The following is a 27677-nucleotide window of genomic DNA, read 5'->3' as shown; positions in this document are numbered from 1 at the left end:
CATGGTGTCGCAAAGAGTCGGACATGACTGAGCGACTGAACTGAATGACTTGGTGATGGACAGGGAGGCTTGGCGTGCTGCGGTTCACGGGGTCACAAAGAGTTGGACACGACTGAGTGACTGATCTGAATGACTAATGCACCTTTTTTCATGAACTTATTGGCAATTTACATCTTCTTTGGGGAGAAAAATCTATTCAAATCTCTTGCCCATTTTAAAATTAGGTTCATCTCTTTAATGTTCATGACTCTGTTAGCTCATCCAATTTTTAAAAAAATAGGTGAGCTTTGTGTTAGTGACTCGGAGGCAGTCAGCTGCTTCAGAATGAAGCTGAACATCTCTTTCCCTGCCACTGGCTGCCAGAAACTCATTGAAATGGATGATGAATGAAAACTTCATACCTCTTATGAGAAGCATGTCGCCACAGAAGTTGCTGCTGACACTCTGGGTGAAGAATGGAAGGGTTATACATGGGCTGAATCAGTGGTGGGAATGACAACAGGGTTTCTCCATGAAGCAGGGTGTCTTGACCCATGGCTGGGTCCACCTGCTACTGGGTTAGGGACACTCCTATTACAGACCAAGGAGGACTAGAGAAAGCCAGAACAAATCTGTAGGAAGTTGCATTGTGGAAGCCAGTCTGAGTGTTCTCAATCTGGTCATCGTGAAAAAAAGGAAGAGGATATTCCCGGACTCACTGATGTTACTGTGCCTCACTGCCTGGGGCCAAAGAAGCTAGTGGAATCTGCAAGCTTTTCAGTCTCTCCAAAGAAGATGATATCTGCCAGTATGTGCTGAGAAAGCCCCTAAACAAAGAAGGTAAAATAATTTACTGATAGAGTATATGGCCAAAAAGTTTGGAGACAATTACACAAAATGCCTATGTGTTTTTAAGAGTTTGTCGGGGCTGACAAATATTAACTTTTAGCTAGAGCTCCATTCTAGGTATAGTTTTTTATACTTCAAACCCAAATCCCCAAACATGAGAAGTCCCTTTCTTTCTTTTTAAATATACACATATAAGATATTTTATTTCAAAAAGCACAGAACATTATACAAGTTTTAAATTTACATTTTTCAATAAAAGATATCAATATATGCATTATTTGTATAACTTCATCATGGATGGAATTTGAATCAGTGGTATAAACATGTTGCAGTCACTAAATATAGATGATCATCACAGTGAACCAAATGCATAGTTGTTACGAAATGACAAATGACCACTAAAGGGTGAACTCACAGCCCATATACCAACATAATAAATTAATTACACAGATATATGTTCTTCACTGCATCATTAAAATTCCTTCCAGCCCCTCACCAAACATTAGGAAAACACAGTCTTGGAGCCAATCTGTTGAACCAGTTCCTCCACATAATACACTATAGAAAATAAAGTGACTTTTTGCTCATTTTTAGAGCAAACTTCATAAGCTTTTAAATTGTTTACAATGATGAAGGCAAACAACGAGGATATTTGAACATAATTAGAAATCCTGTGGGCTGGGGGCAGCATTGAGAACATAAGTTCATCGGCAGTGCAGAAATCTGAGTTAACCTCAGGAAAGGGAACTCAACAGGAAATGGGTTCTTTGGCAGTAAAGATCTGACTGGCCACTGCAGGATAGTCCCTCTGGCAGCTTGAGAGCCTAACTCTAGGATTTATGAAATGGATAGGAAAAGGCTAGAAATGAAAAAGCAGTTTATCTTTGCTAAACTGGGGCCAACTGATTAGGGAAGAATCTTCTGTTTCCCAGGCAAATGGCTCAAACCTTTCCAGACAATCCATCCAACAAATTATATAAGAAATAAAGGGAAATGTAATCATTTCGTCATACTGGTAAATTTGACAAACTGAATACTGAAATTTCTAATCCTCACCCATCACTAGTTATAGACTGTTCACTAGAGTTGTATCTATTAATACTTCCTGATATTTTCTGAATGATAATTATTCAAGTAGAAAATCATGATTGTGATTCTGATACTTGTTCATGCCAATCCCTTATTGAAAAATTCACCTTCTTATGTTACATAAAGATACCGAAAAACCTAACCCCAAATGTGTATCATCAATTTGCAAATATATTTTTATTTGCTTGCTTTTGCTGAGCAAAAAGAAGGTAGGAAAACATTTAAACACATATGACAGTGGTCACCAAAGGCAAAATAAGATAGTCTCTGAATGCATTTTTCCAACTTCTAACTTTATCCCAGAGACAACAGAAGTTAAAATATAAGATCTCAATTTCTCTTCTGCCTTCTGTTTTATATTCCAAGTTCTTGATATAAAAAGTTAAAGCCAAGAAGTCTATGCACAGATTCAGGAGAGCTCTGTTATTTATAAACAAGATGGCTCAACCACAGCATGTTATATATAACAGGACACAGACCACTGATCACATGGCTTTTTTGGTTGGTTGTATGCATCATCTACCCAGAGCTTATGAGAAGTTTGCACAAAGATAACAAATGAAGGATCTGTCTTACAAAGACATTAGAAGGTTACAGAACAGGCTTAAATCTGATTGTTCTAATTTACATCCAATGCTTCACTCATTGGGGGAATTTTTTTACCCTCATTCTATAGATAGTTTAAACAGAACTGCAACAGGTTTCTGAGTTAAATACAGTGGTGCCACAATCAAGAGATAAGCGAATTCATTTTAGAAACTTGCCTTTGTAAAATGGAAAGTATAATTTCAAAACCCAAGAAAGCTAATCTTCACCATCAGAGGTGAGGATTGCAGGCTTTGTCACATCGGGGATAAATAATGAATACATTCTCCTAACTCTTCTTGAGGTCTACAGAAATTTGACCTCAAGGAAAAAAAGCTTTTCCATACCAGCAGAAATTTGCCGTAGAAACGGAAACTCCATACAGAAATCTAATTTCTGGCTGAAACAGTAAGTGCAACATGAGGGGCTTTTCCTTAAGAGAGACATATTAATAAAATGTTTACTTTTAAGAAAATTTTCTCAACTGAAGTATACCACATGGTTTCTGAATTCCTCTTTAGCTGCAAGGAAGACTATCACAGATCATTAAAATCTTGTCAGTGATCCATTAGCTAAACCAAATTTGGGGGGGAGGGAACACCAAATTGTAGAAGAGTTAAACAATATATAAGAATGCTCGCCAACTGCTTGATGTGACTTCACTTTTCAGATGGATGGAGTGAAATGGGACAGATGATGCAGGAAAATGAGTTTTCTGGAACTATTAGCAGAATCAGACGCTTGGGATAAAGAAGCAATTCTTTAGTGTTTTGGAACATAAAACAGATTAATCTATGGTTTTTTTTTCCCCTTTTAAGCATATGTTTGCTAATTGAAAGAAATACTCCATTAAGGAATATTTTATTGATGTATGTGAATCTGGACATGGAGCAAAAGACCCTCCAACCCTTCCCCAGCCTTCAGCAAGGTCTCCATAATTTTGAATCAGTCTTCATTCCTGTCTTCATTCGTGATTGTTCCCAGGTGGAGCTGGAGCTCACAGTAACTGCCAGTTGAATCCAAATAACATCTGATTAGTCTCCTGGCTCCTGGCAATCTCTTCTATGATGCAGTGCTGTTGCCACACCAAATGGAGCTTCCGATACCGCTCATGAGATAAATGAAGGGGGTTGCCCCTCCTTTAGGAGAAAATAACAAAACATGTAAGTTTGAATCAAGCAATGTCATATCTTTATTGTTTAAATTACACTGAATGTTTGAGATACTCTTGGAACTGGGTGGAATCACCAGGACAAGGTTTTAAAAAGTATATTTTCCCTTCAACACTGATCACTATGACCTGGATCAGTCACTTGGCTAATGAAGCAGACACCTACTCCTTGATTCAGAAAAATAGGTCAAATATACCAGGTGACTCAGTGGTAAAGAATCTGCCTGCAATGCAGGAGATGCAGGACACTCAGGTTTGATCCCTGGGTCAGGAAGATCCCCTGGAATAGAAAATGGAAACCCAGTCCAGTATTCTTGCCTGGAGAATCCCATGGACAGAAGAGCCTGGTAGGCTACAGTCCATGGGGTCACAAACAGTTGGACATGACTGAGCATGTATGCATTGCGCTAGGAAAGACCAAATACATTTGGGTTTACCTGGTGGCTTATATGGTAAAGAATCTGCCTGCAATGCAGAAGACCTGGGTTGGGTCCCTGGGTTGGGGATATTCCCTGGAGAAGGGAATGGCTACCCGCTCCAGTATTCATGCCTAGAAAATTCCAGGGACAGAGGAGCCTGGTGGGCTACAGTTCACTGGATCACAAAGAGTTGGACACTATTGAGTGACTAACACTTTCACATACCGTGGGCATTATGGGAGCTCATTTAAGTCGCCAGAAAGGTTTATAACTTGACGCAGTTCTATTCAATTTTGAGTTGCTAGCCTAAGTGGGTCTTTAATGGCTTTTTGGCCTCAATTCACACAGTTTGTAACATTGTATAACAACTAATCCAAAATGACTGAAGTTTGGCTATTGCCAATGAAGGAAAACTGTGAGATTCTCAGCCTTGAGGTACTCACATGTCTCATCTGGCTGAGTAGTTTCATATCACCTAACTAATTTAAAAATTCTGCTTCTTCACACCTTCCTGGAACAACTCAGACCTATCTTCAATCATTAACTACTTTCACCACCCAGCATTTTTCTTTCTGAATCCAAAGACCTTCTCTATACAGGTTAAAAGCTGTTACAATAAAAACAATTTCCTGTATGAACAAAGAAATTCCAAACCTCATTTAAAAAGCCAATTCATATTGAGTAATACACTTCAAAAGAACAAACTTCCAGTTAAACAAAGAGAGACAGTTTATGGTAAGGGGATCTAACCTTTATCTACTTTTTTTTTTTCTCATACCCATGGGTGGTACTCCAGCTGTTAACATCAGTGAAGGATAGAGAAAATTTCAGGATTCTAAGTATTTTTGCTAATGCTTGGGAACAAAGGAGGCTGACATAGCTGGCTAATAAAAAGTTTCAAGTATTGAACTATGAATATCCATTTTAAACCAAGCTCCTTCACTGGACACCATGGATTTTTTTTCTTTTATATATCAACATCAATTAAACCTTTTAGGTAATTCTAAAGAAAGGCTGATTAAAAATAATAAAGAATTCAAATTTTAGGATGACTTGGGTCTAAAAATTTTGGAGAAGTTATTACCCTCAATTTGTTTTCTGTGGTTTTTTTTGGGCCTCCACATGGCATACAGGATCTTAGTTCCCTGAGTAGGGATCAAACCTGTGTCCCCTGTAGTGGAAGTGGGGAGTCTTAGCCACTGGACCACCAGGGAAGACCCTACCCTCAAATTTTGGAGAAGCACAAAGTTGTTGAAAATTATTTGTTACATTTAGGATAGCATGATATTTAACATTTTCAACTTATTGCTATTTAAAATCTCTCTCAATATGTAACACTAGCTTTTGTGTTTAAAGACCTGCTACCATCCATGTACAATAACGTGAGTAAAATTAAAAAGAAAAAAACTTACTTCAGGCCAGGATCTGTTTCTCCATATTCATCTAAATAAGGGGCTGGATAGGCACAGCCTCTGGCTTTACCTTCAACCAGGACCACTCTACACTCTCTGATTCTGAAGGACAAAACAAATGACAGGAATATTAGGAAGTGCATGTATGCAAATAACAGGCATTGCATCAGTTAATCTAGAGAAAAGAAATGGCCACAGGTGTCTTGTTAGGAATTCAGTATAAAGATAATATAAACATAGACAAGTAGACTAAATTGTGTTTGTCTAAATAAAAGAAAATGAACACTCCTATTTTTGTTTATGCTATGGGAAAGGATCCATGGATTTAGGGAAATGGGGTCAGCCAGTAGTACTGACTAAATATACTGAAGAAAGGAAGAAGGGTATCCTGTTTGAACCATAGGTACCCTGGAAAATAGTGGCCAGGGTTGTTTCTGCCCTCTTTCCTGATCTATGACCTGGAGGTGGGAGAGGGAACTTAACCAAACAACAGAACCACATCTCCTAGTCTGATAACCCTGGGCCAGAAAGAAGGTCATCTATGGAAGTGTCATGCCTTTTCTGGTTAGAGCCAGCCTCTAAGAGTACACATTATAAAGAACCACTGCAATCTTGAAGATACCTGGGACTCTTAGAGCAGAGAAATGGAAAAATAAAAATAATGTTTGTGTAGGGGAATGCCAAAGAATGCTCAAACTACCGCACAATTGCACTCATCTCACACGCTAGTAAAGGAATGTTCAAAATTTTCCAAGCCTGGCTTCAGCAATACTTGAATCGTGAACTTCCTGATGTTCAAGCTGGTTTTAGAAAAGGCAGAGGAACCAGAGATCAAATTGTCAACATCCACTGGTTCATCGAAAAAGCAAGAGAGGTCCAGAAAAACATCTATTTCTGCTTTATTGACTATACCAAAACTTTTGACTGTGTGGATCACAATCAACTGTGGAAAATTCTGAAAGAGATGGGAATACCAGACCACCTGACCTGCCTCTTGAGAAATCTGTATACAGGTCAGGAAGCAGCAGTTAGAACTGGACATGAAACAACAGACTGGTTCCAAATAGGAAAAGGAGTATGTCAAGGCTGTATATTGTTACCCTGCTTATTTAACTTCTATGCAGAATACATCATGAGAAACGCTGGACTGGAAGAAGCACAAGCTGGAATCCAGACTGCCGGGAGAAATATCAAGAACCTCAGATATGCAAATGACACCACCCTTATGGCAGAAAGTGAAGAAGAACTAAAAAGCCTCTTGATCAAAGTAAAAGAGGAGAGTGAAAAAGCTGGTTTAAAGCTCAACATTCAGAAAACGAAGATCATGGCATCTGGTCCCATCACTTCATGGGAAATAGATGGGGAAACAGTGGAAAGTGTCAGACTTTATTTTTTTGGGCTCCAAAATCACTGCAGATGGTGACTACAGCCATGAAATTAAAAGACACTTACTCCTTGGAAGAAAAGTTATGACCAACCTAGATAGCATATTCAAAAGCAGAGACATTACTTTGCCAACTAAGATCCATCTAGTCAAGGCTATGGTTTTTCCGTGGTCATGTATGGATGTGAGAGTTGGACTATAACGAAGGCTGAGTGCCAAAGAATTGATGCTTTTGAATTGTGGTGTTGGAGAAGACTCTTGAGAGTCCCTTGGACTGCAAGGAGATCCAACCAGTCCATTCTGAAGGAGATCAACCCTGGGATTTCTTTGGAAGGAATGATGCTAAAGCTGAAACTCCAGTACTTTGGCCACCTCATGTGAAGAGTTGACTCATTGGAAAAGACTTTGATGCTGGTAGGGATTGGGGGCAGGAGAAGAAGGGGACGACAGAGGATGAGATGGCTGGATGGCATCACTGCCTCGATGGGACGCGAGTCTGAGTGAACTCCGGGAGCTGGTGATGGACAGGGAGGCCTGGCGTGCTGCGATTCATGGGGTGGCAAAGAGTCGGACACGACTGAGTGACTGAACTGAACTGAAGTTCTCTAGAGAGAAATGATAAAATAAACGGTTGGAATAGGTAGTAGGTGACTTGCTGTAGATTTCCTAAAAGAAAATAGATGTTTGAACTTGGCTTCCATGCACTTATTCCCCTTGTTCCAACAGATGCTGAGAAGCAGTGATTATATATTCCCCAGTGTGCGAGATGTTTGGGTTTATGTAAACAGAAACTATATTACATGGAGAGAATGGAGAGAAAAAGCACATGCCATAGACTTTGAATTCTCTCTCTCTCTCAGGAACTTGCACTCTTCTTTCATAGATATGAGAGATTACTCGTCTGTTCTCAGTCATTTGCTAATACACCAGGGGAAATGGTTGATTGACAGAAGAAAGTGAAGAAAATTAAAATGTTCAAAGAACAATATAAAGTAACAATTTACATGTCCTTTGAAAATTTAAGTTTTAAGACTCTGAACTCTTTCATTCTACCTGAGTTTTACACAATAGCAGAATAATCAATATAAAGTTTCATATTTAAGGTTTTCCACAAATAATAAAAACGTGAATAGCTTCTTATTTTTTAACTACTAATTTTTAAAACTATTTCAATTGCATGTGAATAACAAGTCTGTGCTCTAACTTCTGACAGATCATATCCTATCAACATACTGTCCTGCCATAATGGCCTCTAGACTGGACTCAAATTCCCTAGGTTCATTATGAAGCATCCTACTTACTTTAGGAAAATGCAGACTCCAGCACCACAGTGAAGTGCATGAAAAATGCAAGCTCCCACCTCTTCCCCATTCACGACTTCTTGGCAGCAAATGTTCTGAGAACACAGTATGGCTCCGCAGAAAAGACAGAGGACAGGGTGCTTTCGCTCGTCATCTGCAGACCGTGGGCACCTCAACAGGGAAGAAAGCATTTAATATGATGGAGAAACAATAAAAGCAAGATAATCAGTTAGCAACGGATATATAATATTTAGCAGTGTTTCAGATGTATTAGCAGTGTTTTCAGCACTCGCAGTTTTGCAGTGAAGCAAGCTCTAAAAGACAAGGAAACATTTAATTAGATGATTCTTCTTTAATATTTCTCCTTAAGACAACAAAAAGTCTTCTGATTAATCCACAGTAAGAAATTTTTACTTTTGAATATGCAGGGTTCTGGTGATTTCCCATAGAGTCTGGCAATTAAATATGCCTTGAGATTGAGATGCATTTAGAGAATTGAGTCTTCATTTGACATGACTGATTTATAGCCAATTTCCCCCCTCTGGATTGTGTCAAGTTTGTGTCCCTAATGCTGTGGCAGTTGTTTTAACCACAATTTTTAGTAAGGGTTTGAACACATTTCCTCCACTTCTTTGGAGTATTAAGATCTTTAGGCTTGAAAAGGGGAGACCCAGTCTTTGAGTTGAGGCACCTTCCAACCCAGAAACACAGTCAAGTCTTTGGAAGGAAAAAGTAACAAAGTTGACTTGCTTGAACTAAGTAAGTAGTACTATGAGATTTGGCCATTTAACACAGTGATATGCCAGATGTTTGCTATAAATGACCCCTAAGGGGTCTATCACTCTATATTAAAGTGATAATTGCTATCTCTGAAAGGGAGAGTTTTATATTCCTATCTGCTATATAATGGATATAAAGCAAACATCAATTTGCACAGCAAGAAATAAATGCAACCCCAGGAGAGATCTAGTGATGCCCACAGTTGGGTTAGAATAAAGAGCACCAACAAAAATTTTTATTAAGGTATTAACAATTTATTCTCTGAAGTCCAGTGTCTTAGGCAAGATACGAAAACCACCATTGTCTACACAGGAGCAGCGGGACTCTGTGCACAGGTATCCCATTCCTGTCTCCTACAGATGTGGGGATTAGTTTCACTTCCAGTATGTTGCTCTTTTTGGATAAAGCCAGCATATTCTTTCACATTTAGCACAGAATGGCTGAACTCCATCCTATAGAGGAAAATGGGGATGATGCCTAAAACAGTCACTGAGCAGCCACACTTCTACCTAGAAATGATTCAGTTTTAATGAAAACTGGTAGTAAAAATAAAACTGGAAGAGAGCATAATATTTATTTTCATTTTTACTTGAAACCAATAATATCTAATATCACCCAGGAGAATCTTCACTTGGATTAATGATTAACATTCTTCTCAGATCTGCCTAAGAGCCAACTGCATGACACTCTTGAATGAAGCCAACATTTATTCACTGGACCTCTGTGGTACCAATGCAGCCCTAAGATTAGGACAATCACTGAATTTAGATCTGGGTGCAATCTTTGAAATCATCCAGCTAATTTTTCAAGGGCTGAGAGGTAAGTGATACAACCACTTCTTTAGTTGGCTGACTTTAATCTGCATGAGACAAGCAGCAAGGAAGCTGATATTGAAGTAAATTCTAACTGGGAATAGAGGCTGAGCAATGGGCTGCCCAAGCTCCTGCTGGGCCAGTTATATCCCCTGGCTGTGTGGCTCAAAGCAATGGTTATAACTAAGTAAGACAATTTCATTAGTCATCCTGTAGGGCTGTGATTCTCAGAGCAGGCCAAAGAATGGCTCTTTAAGCCCTTAAGGTGACCTTAAAATGCAACCTCTCCCTTTGGTTCCTTCAAGTGACAGCAAGTTACTTAACATATAACTAAAGACTACTAATAAGTCACCTTACAGATATAGGCAGTTACCTGGAATTACTAATTGGTATCCTTAAATTTGAGAGTTATTTATGTTTAGTGAGAGACCTAACTAGGTTTACTAAGAAGTTTAGTTGTTGCACAATGCTTGGGAATATTACAAAACACCCAACTGAGCTCTGGAATTTCTGCAATTTGGGGAAAGGACGCTTTGTTAATGGTACATTATCAACTGAGTCTTGAACAGGCTTTGATTTTCAGGCTACTGAGATTCTTGCCTTTTAATTATAAGTTACTGCTAGTTTCATGTTTGATTTGCTATGGGTGTTGTGTGTAATGCCACTGGAGCATCAAGGATACATAACTGCAACAATAGTAACTTTGGCTCATTATTTTCAGGATGTGCACCATGATTGCATTATGAAATATTCAGACACCAATGGCTAAAGTAGATATGAATTTGATTTCTCCATTCAGTGACATTTCACTGGTGGTGTGCTGTTCTTCATCTTATGCTAGCCAAACAACTTGCATCATATTAAAGATGGTAATTGCAAAATGAAAACTACTGTTAACTTTATAGAACATACTTTTATCATATAGAAATATGGGTTTAAGCTCATGTTGTTCTCTTACAGAAGTAACTAACAGGTAATTCACATATGGTATTAGCAATGACTATAATGTAACTTGTTTATACTGCTTCTCACTAGTCTTTATCAAACAGTATTTTTTGATTTGGAAGTGATCAGTGAAAGGGAAGAAGAAGATAAAAAAAAGTTTGAGAAACACTGCTTTAGAATAGTGTTTAATCTGATTGAGGTAGGAGGAACATGGTGCCAAGAAAGGAGTGTACTCCTCTTCCCAGTACCCAGGGTTAAATCTGAATCACAGGGTTATCTGTTTTACTGTTATAATTACTGCTATATAATACTCAGCTTCCATATAAGATTGTGTTTGGAAAAAAAAAAAGTTCTTCAGTGTTATTTCAGTGCATGAGTATGGTCACCACAGTGTATTACATGGAAAACAGTGTCTAAAAACACATGTATAAAAGATATTTCCGAGAGTGTTACTTGCTTGCAAAGCTGAGAACAGTGTGGTTCCTCTACCACATTGGTTTAAGAACTGTCTGAAGCAATTATTTTGGGAACTGAGTCTGGACAAACACTTGCAGTGTCCAAAGGAGTGCCTGACAGAAAAGAGGCTGGTACCTTTCAGTGAATTTTGGCATTTTAGATAGAGATTACCATCCTTATTCCCAAGCTCCACAGCAGGTAGCTATGGGGGTGGCTGCCCTCAATTATGGTGCAGTGTGTTGCTGCCAAGGTGGACAAGAAGGACCTTGTCCTCAAAAAATTAGGGTTGTAAGCTTAATTTTGCCTGGCAGTTCACTGAGGGGCTGGCACAGGGACTAGCCATTGTTTCAACTCCCATGGGCTGAAGCAGCTTTCTTGGTGATGATGATAGTAGAGAGGATTTAAAGAGGCAAAACAGTCTATATTTTTCATTCTCTTTTTTTTTCCTTACTGGATCCAGGCATTTAAGGAAATCTCTGTCAGTTACTGGCTGACCACAGAGATAATGGAACAGAGATTCCAGTTCCAGAACACACAACAATGAGTAGAGTCTTTGCAAAAAAGGCTTGGAAAAGACTACAACAAATATAACTATAGCCTTTATCAAGCAACAATGGCAGTTCCTAGGATGGGTGGGGGTCTCTAATTTCCAGAGTTATTACATCACAATACTCAATATGTCCCATTCTCAACAAAACTTACAAAGAAATGAAAAAGTATGGACCACTCATAGGAAAAAAAAGAGACTGACAGAACTTATCCCTAAGGAAGCCCAACACACTAAAAACAAAGATTTTAACTCTCTTAAATATGCTCTTTGAAAGAAACCATTGATTAAAAAAAAGAAAAAACTAAGGAAATTAGGAAAATATATGAAAGAATAGGGAATATAAGTAAAAAGAAATTATAAAAAGGAAACAAATGGAAAAGTACAACAGCAGAAATTAAAAGCTTCCAAAGAGTTTGAATAGCATATAGAAGCATGCAGAAGAAAGAGTAAATTTTCAGTTCAGTTCAGTCACTCAGTCATGTCCAACTCTTTGCGACCCCATGAAGTGCAACATGCCAGGCCTCCCTGTCCATCACCAACTCGCGGAATTTACTCAAACTCATGTCCATTGAGTTGGCGATGCCATCCAACCATCTCATCCTCTGTTGTCCCCTTCTCCTCCCACCTTCAATCTTTCCCAACATCAGGGACTTTTCCAATGAGTCAATTCTTTGCATCAGGTGGCCAAATTACTGGAGTTTCAGCTTCAACATCAGTCCTTCCAATGAATATTCAGGACTGATTTCCTTTAGGATGGACTAGTTGGATCTCCTTGCAGTCCAAGTGACTTTCAAGAGTCTTCTCCAACACCACAGTTCAAAAGCATCAATTCTTCGGTGCTCAGCTTTCTTTATAGTTCAACTCTCACATCCATACATGACCACTGGAAAAACCATAGCTTCGACTAGATGGACCTTTGTTGGCAAAGTAATGTCTCTGCTTTCGAATATGCTGTCTAGGTTGTTCATAACTTTACTTCGAAGGAGCAAGCGTCTTTTACTTTCATGGCTGCTGTCACCACCTGCAGTTTTTGCAGCCCCCCAAAATTAAGTCTGTCACTGTTTCCACTGTTTACCCATCTATTTGCCATGAAGTAATGGGACCAGATGCCATGATCTTAGTTTTCTGAATGTTGAGTTTTAAGCCAACTTTTTCACTCTCCTCTTTCACTTTCATCAAGAGGCTCTTTAGTTCTTCTTCACTTTCTGCCATAAGGGTGGTGTCATCTGCATATCTGAGGTTATTGGTATTTCTCCTGGCAATCTTGATTCCAGCTTATGCTTCATCCAGTCCAGCATTTCACATGATGTACTCTGCACATAAGTTAAATAAGCAGGGTGACAATATAGCTTTGATAGAGTCCTTTTCCCGTTTAGTACCAGTCTATTGTTCCATGTCCAGTTCTAACTGTTGCTTCCTGACCTGCATACAGATTTCTCAAGAGGCAGGTCAGGTGGTCTGGTATTCCCATCTCTTTCAGAATTTTCCACAGTTTATTGTGATCCACAGTCAAAGGCTTTGGCATAGTCAATAGAGCAGAAATAGATGTTTTTCTGGAACTCTCTTCCTTTTTCCATGATCCAGCAGATGTTGGCAATTTGATCTCTGGTTCTTCTGTGTTTTCTAAAACCAGCTTGAACATCTGGAAGTTTACGGTTCACGTATTGCTGAAGCCTGGCTTGGAGAATTTTGAGCATTCCTTTACTAGCGTGTGAGATGAGTGCAATTGTGTAGTAGTTTGAGCATTCTTAGGCATTGCCTTTCTTTGGGATTGGGATGAAAAGTGACCTTTTCCAGTCCTGTGGCCACTGCTGAGTTTTCCAAATTTGCTGGCATATTGAATGCAGCACTTTCACAGCTCATCTTTTAGGATTTGAAATAGCTCAACTGGAATTTCATCACCTCCACTAGCTTTGTTTGTAGTGATGCTTTCTAAGGCCCACTTGACTTCCCATTCCAGGATGTCTGGCTGTAGGCTGGTGATCACACCATCGTGATTATCTTGGTCATGAAGATCTTTTTTGTACACTTCTTCTGTGTATTGTTGCCACTTCTTAATATCTGCTGCTTCTGGTAGGTCCATACCATTCTGGCCTTTATTGTGCCCATCTTTGCATGAAATATTCCCTTTGTTATCTCTGATTTTCTTGAGGAGATCTCTAGTCTTTCCCATTCTATTGTTTTCCTCTATTTCTTTGCATTGATTGCTGAGGAAGGCTTTCTCTCCTTGCTATTCTTTGGAACTCTGCATTCAAATGGGAATATATTTCCTTTTCTCCTTTGCCTTTCACTTCTCTTTTTTACACAGGTATTTGTAAGGCCTCCTCAGACAACCATTTTGCCTTTTTGCATTTCTGTTGCTTGGGGATGGTCTTGATCCCTGCCTCCTGTACATGTCACGAACCTCCATACATAGTTCATCAGGCACTCTGTCTATCAGATCTAATCCCTTGAATCTATTTGTCACTTCCACTGTATAATTGTAAGGGATTTGATTTAGGTCATACCTGAATGGTCTAGTGGCTTTCCATACTCTCTTCAATTTAAGTCTGAATTTGATAATAAGGAGTTCATGATCTGAGCCACAGTCAGCTCCTGGTCTTGTTTTTGTTGACTGTATAGAGCTTCTCCATCTTTGGCTGCAATTAATATAATCAATCTGATTTCAGTATTGACCATCAGGTGATGTCCATGTGTAGAGTCTTCTCTTGTGTTGTTGGAAGAGGGTGTTTGCTATGACCAGTGCGTTCTCCTGGCAAAACTCTATTAGCCTCTGCCCTGCTTCATTCTGTACTCCAGGGCCAAACTTGCCCGTTACTGCAGGTGTTTCTTGACTTCCTACTTTTGCATTCTAGTCCCCTATCATGAAAGGACTTCTTTTTGGGGTGTTAGTTCTAGAAGGTCTTGTAGGTCTTCATAGAACCGTTCAACTTCAGCTTCTTCAGCACTACTGGTCGGGGCATAGACCTGGATTACTGTGATACTGAATGGTTTGCCTTGGAAACAAACAGAGATCATTCTGTCATTCCTGAGATTGCATCCAAGTACTATGTTTTGGACTCTTTTGTTGACTATGATGGCTACTCCATTTTTTTCTAAGGGATTCTTGCCCACAGTAGTAGATATAATGGTTATCTGAGTTAAATTCACCCATTCCAGTCCATTTTATTTCACTGATTCTTCAAATGTCGATGTTGACTCTTGCCATCTCCTGTTTGACTACCTCCAATTTGCCTTGATTCATGGCCCTAACATTCCATGTTCCTATCCAATTCCAGGTTCCTCTGTAGGTTCCTAGTGAATTTTAAGGCAGGGCAATTGAAATTATGAAGTCAGAGGAGCAGACCAATAAAAAAGGATGAAGAAAAAGGAACAGAGCCTAAGGCATTAATGAAACACCATCAAGCATACCAATATACACATGCATTACAGAAGTCCAAGATAAATAGACATGAAAGAAATTTGAAGAAATACTAACAATGGCTAACAACTTCCCAAATTGGTTGAAATATATGAGTCTACACATCCAAAAATCAAACTGAATTATAAGTAGGATAAATTCAGGGATCCACACTTAGGCACGTTATAACCAAACTGTTAAAAGCCAGGACAAAGAGAGAAGTTTGAAAGCAGCTAAAGAGAAGCAACTTATCCCATACAAGAGATCCTCAATAAAATAAACTGCTGGTTTCTCATCAGAAACCATGGAGGCTAGAAAATAGTATGATGATACATTTAATGTGCTCAAACTAAAAAAACTATCAACCAAGAATCTGATATTGGGCAAAAACAGTCTTTCAAAAATAAGGAAGAGAGGTGGTCCTAAGATGGTGGAGGAATAGGATGGGGAGACCACTTTCTCCCCCACAAATTCATCAAAAGAACATGTGAACGCTGAGTAAATTCCACAAAACAACTTCTGAGTGCTGGCAGAGGACATCAGGCACCCAGAAAAGCAGCCCATTGTCTTCAAAAGGAGGTAGGAAAAAATATAAAAGATAAAAAGAAAGACAAAGAGGTAGGGACAGAGATCCATCCGGGTAAGGCAGTCTTAAAAAAGAGGTTTCCAAACACCAGGAAACACTCTCACTGGTGAGTCTGTGGCGAGCCTTGGAACCTCAGAGGGCAACATAACTGGGAGGAAAAATAAATAAATAATTAAACCCCACAGATTATGTGCCCAAAGGTAACTACCAGTAGAGAAGCAGTGCAGATGCCCGCACCCGCCACTAGCAAGCGGGGGCTGGGAAGGGAGGCGCCGGCTGCATTGCTTAGAGTAAGCACGGCGGGGGCAGGGGGAGCATGAATGCCCTGAGGGCAATCTGAGGGAACTAAATTGAGAAAACCAGACTGCGGGATAGCTATCCCATGAAAAGCCCTAACCTAAGACACGGCCAGGCCTGCTCACAGAACAAAGGACTGAGCAGAGCTAGCTGGCTATGGACCCGTCCATCCCCCACCGGAGACAGGCAAGCGAGGGCAGCCAGAGGGGGAAAGGGGTAATCGTGGCCATAAAAAGGCATCATCTACCAAACTGCAAGCAGGCTTTGTTGCTAACCAAGACTTCTTGGGATTCTGGACGGTCAACATCCACTGGGAGGGTCGCAGCCAGAGATCAGCTCCCAGCAGAGACACACAGCACCCCTGAGAAGGTGCACCGGCTGTACACCCAGAAAACCGAGCCGCAGGGACGGGGGAGGAGATAAGCCGCAGTGACCACGCTCGCCAAGCACCTGGCCACCTGAGCTGCTCGGACCTGGGAAGGGCACAACACGCAGGCCCAACCGAGTCTGCACCTTGCGGAGTACCCCAGTATCTGAACCTGAGCGGTTTAGACCCGGGAAGTGCATACAACCCAGGGCCGGCCTCAGTTCCCAGCAGACCAACCTAAGCAGTGTAGACAGGGAAAGCACACACACCATGAGCAGGGGCAAACCCAGTGTGGCCGAGATACTGTGAGCACACACCAGAGCACACGCCAGTGTTATTGGTTAGCAGTGTTCCTCCCTCCCCACAGCATGACTGAACAAGGGAGCCTAAAAAAGTGTCCACCACCGCCCCCTTGTGTCAGGGCGGAAATTAGACACTGACGAGACCAGCAAACAGAAGCAGCTACACAAACAGGGAACTGCCTTGGAAGTAACAGGTGCAATAGATTAAAACCCTGTAGTTAGCACTAACTACATAGGAAGGGGCCTATAGATCTTGAGAATTATAAGCTGGATCAAGGAACTATCTGAAAACGAACTAACCCCATACTGTCCACAACAACACCAAAGTCCTAGATATATTTTTACCATTATCATTCTTTAAATTAAAAAAAAAAAACTTAAAAAAATTTTAAGTCCTCTATTACTTCTTTAATTTTCATTTTTATCACCTATTGCTGCTGCTGCTGCTGCTAAGACACTTCAGTCGTGTCCGACTCTGTGCGACCCCATAGATGGCAGCCCACCAGGCTCCCCTGTCCCTGGGATTTTCCAGGCAAGAGTACAGGAGTGGGATGCCATTGCTTTCTCCATTATAACCTACTATTACTTTGCAAAAAAAAAAAAAAGACCCTATTTTTTAAAGCAAACTTCATATATATATATTTTATAATTTTTGTGACTTTGTTTTTTTCTTTAATATTTTTGAGAATCCAACCTCTACTCTAGATTTTTAATCTTTGCTTTCTGGTATTTGTTATCAATTTTGTACCTTTAAGAACCTAATCTTCAGCACCATTTTCACTTGGGAGCGAGATCACTGGCTTGACTGCTCTCTCCCCCTTTGGACTCTCCTTTTTCTCCACCAGGTTGTCTCTATCTCCTCCCTCCCTCTTCTCTTCTCTACTCAACTCTGTGAATCTCTTTGTGTGTTTCGGACGGTGGAGAATACTTAGGGAACTGATTACTGGCTGGATCTCTCTCTCTTTTTGATTCCCCACTTCATCCCCTCTGTCTCCTTCCTCCCTCTTCTCTTCTCTGTATAACTCCATGAACATCTCTGAGTGGTCCAGACTCAGAGCACATAAGGAGCACATAGCGAGCACATAAGGAAGTGATTACTGGCTAGCTTGCTCTCTCCTCTTTGATTCCCTCTCTTCTCCTCCTGGTCACCTCTATCTCCCTCCTCCCTCTTCTCTTCTCCATGTAACTCTGTGAACCTCTCTGGGTGTCCCTCACTGTGGAGAAACTTTTCATCTTTAACCTAGATGTTTTATCATTGGTGCTGTATAGATGGAGAAGTCTTGAGGCTACTGTAAGAATAAGACTGAAAACGAGAGGCAGGAGGCTTAAGTCCAAATCCTGAGAATACCAGAGAACTCCTGATTCCAGGGAACATTAATCGACAGGAGCTCATCAAACACCTCCATACCTACACTGAAACCAAGCAACACCCAAGGGCCAACAAGTTCCAGAGCAAGATATACCATGCAAATTCTCCAGAAACACAGGAATATAGCCCTAAGCTTCAATATACAGGCTGCCCAAAGTCACACAAAACCCATTGACATCTCATAACCCATTACTGGACACTTCATTGCACTCCAGAGAGAAGAAATCCAGCTCCATCCACCAGAACACTAACACAAGCTTCCCTAACCAGGAAACCTTGACAAGCCACCTGTCCAACCCCACCCACAGCGAGGAAACTCCACAATAAAGAGAACTCCACAAACTGCCAGAATACAGAAAGGCCACCCCAAACACAGCAATATAAACAAGACGAAGAGGCAGAGAAATACCCAGCAGGTAAAGGAACAGGATAAATGCCCACCAAACCAAACAAAAGAGGAAGAGATAGGGAATCTACCTGATAAAGAATTCCGAATAATGATAGTGAAAATGATCTAAAATCTTGAAAACAAAATGGAGTTACAGATAAATAGCCTGGAGACAAGGATTGAGAAGATGCAAGAAAGGTTTAACAAGGAACTAGAAGAAATAAAAAAGAGTCAATATACAAAGAATAATGCAATAAATGAGATCAAAAACACTCTGGAGGGAACTAACAGAATAACAGAGGCAGAAGATACGATAAGTGAGGTAGAAAATAGAATGGTAGAAATAAATGAAGTGGAGAGGAAAAAAGAAAAACGAATTAAAAGAAATGAGGACAATCTCAGAGACCCCCTGGGACAATGTTAAACGTCCCAACATTTGAATCATAGGAGTCCCAGAAGAAGATGACAAAAAGAAAGACCATGAGAAAATACTTGAGGAGATAACAGGTGAAAACTTCCCTAAAATGGGGAAGGAAATAATCACCCAAGTCCAAGAAACCCAGAGTCCCAAACAGGATAAACCCAAGGTGAAACACCCCAAGAAACATATTAATCAAATTAACAAAGATCAAACACAAAGAACAAATATTGAAAGCAGCAAGGGAAAAACAACAAATAACACACAAGGGGATTCCCATAAGGATAACAGCTGATCTTTCAATAGAAACTCCAAACTCTAGGCCAGGAGGGAATGGTAGGACATACTTAAAGTGATGAAAGAAAATAACCTACAGCCCAGATTACTATAACCAGCAAGGATCTCATTCAAATATGAAGGAGAAATCAAAAGCTTTACAGACAAGCAAAAGCTGAGAGAATTCAGCACCACCAAACCAGCTCTCCAACAAATGCTAAAGGATACTCTCTAGACAGGAAACACAGAAAGGGTGTATAAACTCGAACCCAAAACAATAAAGTAAATGGCAACAGGATCATACTTATCAATAAGTACCTTGAATGTAAATGATTTGAATGCGCCAACCAAAAGACAAAGACTGGCTGAATGGATACAAAAACAAGACCCCTATATATGCTGTCTACAAGAGACCCACCTAGAAACAAGGGACATATACAGACTGAAAGTGAAGGGCTGGAAAAAGATATTCCATGCAAATAGAGACCAAAAGAAAGCAGGAGTAGCAATACTCATATCAGATAAAATAGACTTTAAAACAAAGGCTGTGAAAAGAGACAAAGAAGGACACTACATAATGATCAAAGGATCAATCCAAGAAGAAGATATAATAATTATAAATATATATACACCCAACATAGGAGCAATGCAAAATGTAAGACAAATGCTAACAAGTATGAAAGGGGAAATTAACAATAACACAATAATAGTGGGAGACTTTAATACCCCACTCATACCTATGGATAGATCAACTAAACAGAAAATTAACAAGGAAACACAAACTTTAAATGATACAATAGACTAGTTAGACCTAATTGATATCTATAGGACATTTCACTCCAAAACAATGAATTTCACCTTTTTCTCAAGCACACACGGAACCTTCACCAGGATAGATCACATCCTGGGACATAAATCTAGCCTTGGTAAATTCAAAAAGATTGAAATCATGCCAAGCATCTTCTCTGACCACAATGCAGTAAGATTAGATCTCAATTACAGGAGAAAAACTATTAAAAATTCCAATATATGGAGGCTGAACAACACGCTGCTGAATAACCAACAAATCACAGAAGAAATAAAAAAATAAATCAAAATATGCATAGAAACTAATGAAAATGAAAACACAACCACCCAAAACCTGTGGGACACTATAAAAGCAGTGCTAAGAGGAAGGTTCATAGCAATACAGGCAAACCTCAAGAAACAAGAAAAAAGTCAAATAAATAACCTAACTCTATACCTAAAGCAACTAGAAAAGGAAGAAATGAAGAACCCCAGGGTTAGTTCAGTTCAGTTCAGTTGCTCAGTCGTGTCCGACTCTTTGCAACCCTGTGAATCACAGCACGCCAGGCCTCCCTGTCCATCACCAACTCCCAGAGTTCACTTAGACTCACGTCCATAGAGTCAGTGATGCCATCCAGACATCTCATCCTCTGTCGTCCCCTTCTCCTCCTGCCCCCAATCCCTCCCAGCATCAGAGTCTTTTCCAATGAGTCAACTTCACATGAGGTGGCCAAAGTACAGGAGTTTCAGCTTTAGCATCATTCCTTCCAAAGAAATCCCAGGGTTGATCTCCTTCAGAATGGACTGGTTGGATCTCCTTGCAAGGTTAGTAGAAGGAAAGAAATCTTAAAAATTAGGGCAGAAATAAATGCAAAAGAAACAAACCATAGCAAAAATCAACAAAGCCAAAAGCTGGTTCTTTGAGAGGATAAATAAAATTGACAAAACCATTAGCCAGACTCATCAAGAAACAAAGAGAAAAAATCAAATCAATAAAATTAGAAATGAAAATGGAGAGATCACAACAGACAACACAGAAATACAAAGGATCATAAGGGACTACTATCAGCAATTATATGCCAATAAAATGGACAACTTGGAAGAAATGGACAAATTCTTAGAAAAGAAGAACTTTCCAAAACTGAACCAGGAAGAAATAGCAAATCTTAACAGACCCATCACAAGCACGGAAATTGAAACTGTAATCAGACATCTTCCAGCAAACAAAAGCCCAGGACCAGATAGCTTCACAGCTGAATTCTACCAAAAATTTAGAGAAGAGCTAACACCTATCCAACTCAAACTCTTCCAGAAAATTGCAGAGGAAAGTAAACTTCCAAACTCATTCTATGAGGCCACCATCACCCTAATACCAAAACCTGACAAAGATGCCACACAAAAAAGAAAACTACAGGCCAATATCACTGATGAACATAGATGCAAAAATCCTTAACAAAATTCTAGCAATCAGAATCTAACAACACATCAAAAAGATCATACATCTTGACCAAGTGGGCTTTATCCCAGGGATGCAAGGATTCTTCAATATCCGCAAATTAATTAACGTTATACACCACATTAACAAATTGAAAAATAAAAGCCATATGATTATATCAATAGATGCAGAGAAAGCCTTTGACAAAATTCAACATCCATTTGTGATAAAAACCCTCCAGAAAGCAGGAATAGAAGGAACATACCTCAAAATAATAAAAGCTATATATGACAAACCCACAGCAAGTATTATCCTCAATGGTGAAAATTTGAAGGCATTTCCCTTAAAGTCAGGAACAAGACAAGGGTGCCCACTCTCACCACTACTATTCAACATAGTTTTGGAAGTTTTGGCCACAGCAATCAGAGCAGAAGAAGAAATAAAAGGAATCCAAATTGGAAAAGAAGAGGTAAAACTCACTGTTTGCAGATGACATGATCCTCTACATGGAAAACCCTAAAGACTCTACCAGAAAATTACTAGAGCTAATCAATGAATATAGTAAAGTTGCAGGATATAAAATCAACACACAGAAATCCCTCACATTCCTATACACTAATAATGAGAAAAGAGGAGAAATTAAGAAACAATTCCATTCACCATTGCAATGAAAAGCATAAAATACTTGGGAATATATCTACCTAAAGAAACAAAAGACCTATATACAGAAAACTATAAAACACTGGTGAAAGAAATCAAAGAGGACACTAATAGATGGAGAAATATACCGTGTTCGTGAATTGCAAGAATCAATACAGTGAAAATGAGTATGCTACCCAAAGCTATCTATAGATTCAGTGCAATCCCTATCAAGCTACCAACAGTATTTTTCACAGAGCTTGAACAAATAGTTTCACAATTTGTGTGGAAATACAAAAAACCCTGAATAGCCAAAGTAGTCTTGAGAAAGAAGAATGGAGCTGGAGGAATCAACCTGTCTGACTTCAGGCTACACTACAAAGCCATAGTCATCAAGACAGTACGGTACTGGCACAAAGACAGAAATATAGATCAATGGAACAAAATAGAAAGCCAGAGATAAATCCACGCACCTGTGGACATCTTATCTTTGACAAAGGAGGCAAGAATATACAATGGAGAAAAGACAATCTGTTTAACAAGTGGTGCTGGGAAAACTGGTCAACCACTTGTAAAAGAATGAAACTAGAACACTTTCTAACACCAGACACAAAAATAAACTCAAAATGGATTAAAGATCTAAATGTAAGATCAGAAACCATAAAACCCCTAGAGGGGAACATAGGCAAAACACTCTCCAACATATATCACAGCAGGATCCTCTATGACCCACTTCCCAGAATATTGGAAATAAAAGCAAAAATAGACAAATGGGACCTAATTAAAATTCAAAGCTTCTGCACAACAAAGGAAACTATAAGCAAGGTGAAAAGACAGCCTTCAGAATGGGAGAAAATAATAGCAAATGAAGCAACTAACATCAACTAAGCAACAAACAACTAATATCAAAAATATACAAGCAACTCCTACAGCTCACTTCCAGAAAAATAAACGACCCAATCAAAAAATGGGCCGAAGAACTAAACAGACATTTCTCCAAAGAAGACATACAGATGGCTAACAAACACATGAAAAGATGCTCAACATCACTCATTATCAGAAAAATGCAAATCAAAACCACATTGAGCTACCATTTCACGCCAGTCAGAATGGCTGTTATCCAAAAGTCTACAAGCAATAAATGCTGCAGAGAGTGTGGAGAAAAGGGAACACTCTTACACTGCTGGTGGGAAAGCAAACTAGTACAGCCACTATGGAGAACATTGTGGAGATTCCTTGAAAAACTGGAAATAGAACTGCCATACGACCCAGCAATCCTACTGCTGGGCACACACCGAGGAAACCAGAACTGAAAGAGACACATGTACTCCAAAGTTCATCGCAGCACTGTTTATAATAGCCAGGACATGGAAGCAACCTAGATGCCCATCAGCAGATGAATGGATAAGAAAGCTGTGGTACATATACACAATGGAGTATTACTCAGCCATTAAAAAGAATACATTTGAATCAGTTCTAATGAGGTGGATGAAACTGCAGCCTATTATACAGAGTGAGCCAGAAAGTAAGTAAGCCAGAAAGAAAAACACCAATACAGTATACTAACACATATATATGGAATTTAGAAAGATGGTAACGATAACCCTATATGTAAGACAGCAAAAGAGACACAGATGTATAGAATAGTCTTTTGGACTCTGTGGGAGAGGGCGAGGGTGGGTGATTTGGGAAAATGGCATTGAAATGTATATTATCATATGTGAAACGAATTGCCAGTCCAGGTTCGATGCATGATACAGGATGCTCAGGGCTGGTGCACTGAGATGACCCAGAGGAATGGGATGGGGAGGGAGGTGGGATGGGGGTTCAGAATGGGAACACATGTGTATTCGTGGTGGATTCATGTCAATGTATGGCAAAACCAATACAATATTGTAAAGTAATTAGCCTCCAATTAAAATAAATAAGTTTATATTAAAAAATAAAAATAAGGAAGAAATTAAGACATTTCCACACTAGTTCACTGTTAGCAGGTCTGTCCTACAAGAAATTCTAGAGAGAGTTCTTCATGGTGAAGCAAAAGAACACAAAAGGTAACTTGAAGGTAAAAAACAGATAACTGGTAAAGGTAAAAAAAGCTATCATAAAAGCTAACATTATTATAATTTTTGATATAAAACTTCTTTTTGTTGCCTGTGTGATTTAAAAGGCAAATACATAAAACAATCATTAGAAATCTATGTTAACAGGCATACAGTGTATAAGAATGTTAAGTCTGTGATTTCAACAATATGAAGAGGGGAGAAATTATCAGGAAGAAAGAGATTTTTCTATACCCTAGAAAAATTAAAATATATGTCCGACCAGAAACTTGCACATGAATGTTTATAGTAGCATTGTTCATAATAGTCTAAAGAGGGAAAAAACCTAAATGCTCATCAATGGATGGATTAATAAATTTTTGTATACACATACAATGGATTATTTAGCCAAGAAAGAAATGAAATACTGATACATCCTACAACTTGGATGAACCTTAAAGGGATGTTAATTGAAAAAGTCCAGACACAAAAGGTCACAGATTGCATGATTCCTCTTATATAATGTATCCAGAATAGGCAAATCCATGGAGATAGAAAGCAGATTATCAGTTATTAGGGAACTGGGAAAGAATGGGATGGGGAATGATTACTTAGTGGATGCAAGGTTTTTCTCTGGTGTGCTAAAAATGTTTGGAAACTACAGAGAAATAGTTACTGCACAGTATTAGTAATACACTAAATGCACGGGCGCAGGAGGGCCGAGAGGAGCTACTCCATGATCAAGGTGAGGAGGGGCGGTGGTCAAGGTAAGGAGCAGTGGCTGTGCTTTGCTGGAGCAGCCGTGAGGAGGTACTCCACACCCAAGGTAAGAGAAACCCAAGTAAGACAGTAGGTGTTGCAAGAGGGCATCAGAGGGCAGACACACTGAAACCATAATCACAGAAAACTAGTCAATCTAACCACACTAGGACCACAGACTTGTCTAACTCAATGAAACTAAGCCATGCCCTGAGGGGCCACCCAAGATGGGCGGGTCATGGTGGAGAGGTCTGACAGAATGTGGTCTGACTGGAGAACGGAATGGCAAACCACTTCAGTATTCTTGCCTTGAGAACCCCATGAACAGTATGAAAAGGCGAAGTGATAGGATACTGAAAGAGGAACTTCCCAGGTCGGTAGGTGCTCAATATGCTACTGGAGATCAGTGGAGAAATAACTCCAGAAAGAATGAAGGGATGGAGCCAAAGCAAAAACAGTACCCAGTTATGGATGTGACTGGTGACAGAAGCAAGGTCCAATGCTGTAAAGAGCAATATTGCATAGGAACCTGGAATGTTAGGTCCATGAATCAAGGCAAATTGGAAGTGGTCAAACAAGAGATGGCAAGAATGAATGTCAACATTCTAGGAATCAGCGAACTAAAATGGACTGGAATGGGTGAATTTAACTCAGATGACCATTTTATCTACTACTGTGGGCAGGAATCCCTTAGAAGAAATGGAGTAACCATCATGGTTAACAAAAGAGTCCAAAATGCAGTACTTGGATGCAATCTAAAAAATGACAGAATGATCTCTGTTTGTTTCCAAGGCAAACTATTCAATATCACAGTAATCCAAGTCTATGCCCCAACCAGTAACGCTGAAGAAGCTGAAGTTGAAACGGTTCTACGAAGACCTTCTAGAACTAACACCCAAAAAAGATGTCCTTTTCATTATAGGGGACTGGAATGCAAAAGTAGGAAGTCAAGAAACACCTTGGGTAACAGGCAAATTTGGCCTTGGAATACGGAATGAAGCAGGGCAAAGGCTAATAGAGTTTTGCCAGGAGAACGCACTGGTCATAGCAAACACCCTCTTCGAACAACAGAAGAGAAGACGCTACACAAGGACATCACCAGATGGCCAACACTGAAATCAGATTGATTATATTCTTTGCAGTCAAAGATGGAGAAGCTCTATACAGTCAGCAAAAAGAATACCGGGAACTGACTGTGGCTCAGATCATGAACTCCTTATTGCCAAATTCAGACTTAAATTGAAGAAAGTGGGGAAAACCACTAGACCATTCAGGTATGACCGAAATCAAATCCTTTATGATTATATAGTGGAAGTGAGAAATAGATTTAAGGGACGAGATCTGATAGACAGAGTGCCTGATGAACTATGTATGGAGGTTCATGACATTGTACAGGAGACAGGGATCAAAGACCATCCCCATGGAAAAGAAATGCAAAAAAGCAAAATGGCTGTCTGCGGAGGCCTTACAAATAGCTGTGAAAATAAGAGAGGCAAAAAGCAAAGGAGAAAAGGAAAGATATAAGCATCTGAATGCAGAGTTCCAAAGAATAGCAAGGAGAGATAAGAAAGCCTTCTTCAGCAATCAATGCAAAGAAATAGAGGAAAACAACAGAATGGGAAAGACTAGAGATCTCTTCAAGAAAATTAGAGATACCAAGGGAACATTTCATGCAAAAATGGGCTCGATAAAGGACAGAAATGGTATGGACCTAACAGAAGCAGAAGATATTAAGAAGAGGTGGCAAGAATACACAGAAGAACTGTACAAAAAAGATGTTCACAACCCAGATAATCACAATGATGTGATCACTCACCTAGAGCCAGACATCCTGGAATGGAAAGTCAAGTGGGCCTTAGAAAGCATTACTACAAACAAAACCAGTGGAGGGGATGAATTCCAGTTGAGCTATTTCAAATTCTAAAAGATGATGCTGTGAAAGTGCTGCACTCAGTATGGCAGCAAATTTGGAAACTCAGCAGTGGCCACAGGAGTGGAAAAGATCAGTTTTCATCCCAATCTCAAAGAAAGGCAATGCCTAAGAATGTTCAAACTACCGCACAATTGCACTCATCTCACATGCTAGTAAAGGAATGCTCAAAATTCTCCAAGCAGGGCTTTAGCAATACGTGAACCATGAACTTCCAGAGGTTCAGGCTGGTTTTAGAAAAGGCAGAGGAACCAGAGATCAAATTGCCAACATCCGCTGGATCATCAAAAAAGCAAGACAGTTCCAGAAAAACATCTATTTCTGCTTTATTGAATATACCAAAGCCTTTGTGTGGATCACAATCAACTGTGGAAAATTCTGAAAGAGATGGGAATACCAGACCACCTGACCTGCCTCTTGAGAAATCTGTATGCAGGTCAGGAAGCAGCAGTTAGAACTGGACATGGAACAACACACTGGTTCCAAATAGGAAAAGGAGTATGTTAAGGCTGTATATTGTTACCCTGCTTATTTAACTTCTATGCAGAATACATCATGAGAAACGCTGGACTGGAAGAAGCACAAGCTGGAATCAAGACTGCTGGGAGAAACATCAATAACCTCAGATATGCAGATGACACCACCCTTATGGCAGAAAGTGAAGAACTAAAAAGCCTCTTGATCAAAGTGAAAGAGGAGAGTGAAAAAGTTGGCTTAAAGCTCAACATTCAGAAAACGAAGATCATGGCATCTGGTCCCATCACTTCATGGGAAAGATGGGGAAACAGTGGAAACAGTGTTAGACTTTATTTTTTTGGGCTCCAAAATCACTGCAGATGTGACTGCAGCCATGAAATTAAAAGACGCTTACTTCTTGGAAGAAAAGTTATGACCAACCTAGATAGCATATTGAAAAGCAGAGACATTACTTTGCCAACCAAGGTCCGTCTA

General features: G+C 39.7%; 1 protein-coding gene across 1 annotated transcript in view; it reads right to left on the bottom strand.

Annotated features, from left to right (window-relative positions):
* UBR1 (ubiquitin protein ligase E3 component n-recognin 1) overlaps positions 999-27677 on the bottom strand; it is a 162524-nt gene continuing 135845 nt past the window's right edge. The window contains exons 45-47 of the mRNA XM_005685547.3: positions 8190-8360; positions 5505-5606; positions 999-3641 (exon numbers count right to left, since the gene is read on the bottom strand). Of these exons, the coding sequence (XP_005685604.2) occupies positions 3500-3641; positions 5505-5606; positions 8190-8360 (415 nt within the window). The 3' untranslated portion in view covers positions 999-3499. The remainder of the gene's footprint in view (positions 3642-5504; positions 5607-8189; positions 8361-27677) is intronic.

This window comes from Capra hircus, chromosome 10, assembly GCF_001704415.2.
Source record: "Capra hircus breed San Clemente chromosome 10, ASM170441v1, whole genome shotgun sequence".
In the NCBI taxonomy this organism is placed as follows: Eukaryota; Metazoa; Chordata; class Mammalia; order Artiodactyla; family Bovidae; genus Capra; species Capra hircus.
The sequence above is the reverse complement of the archived record's forward strand: the minus strand, read 5'-3'. Positions and strand labels throughout refer to the sequence as shown.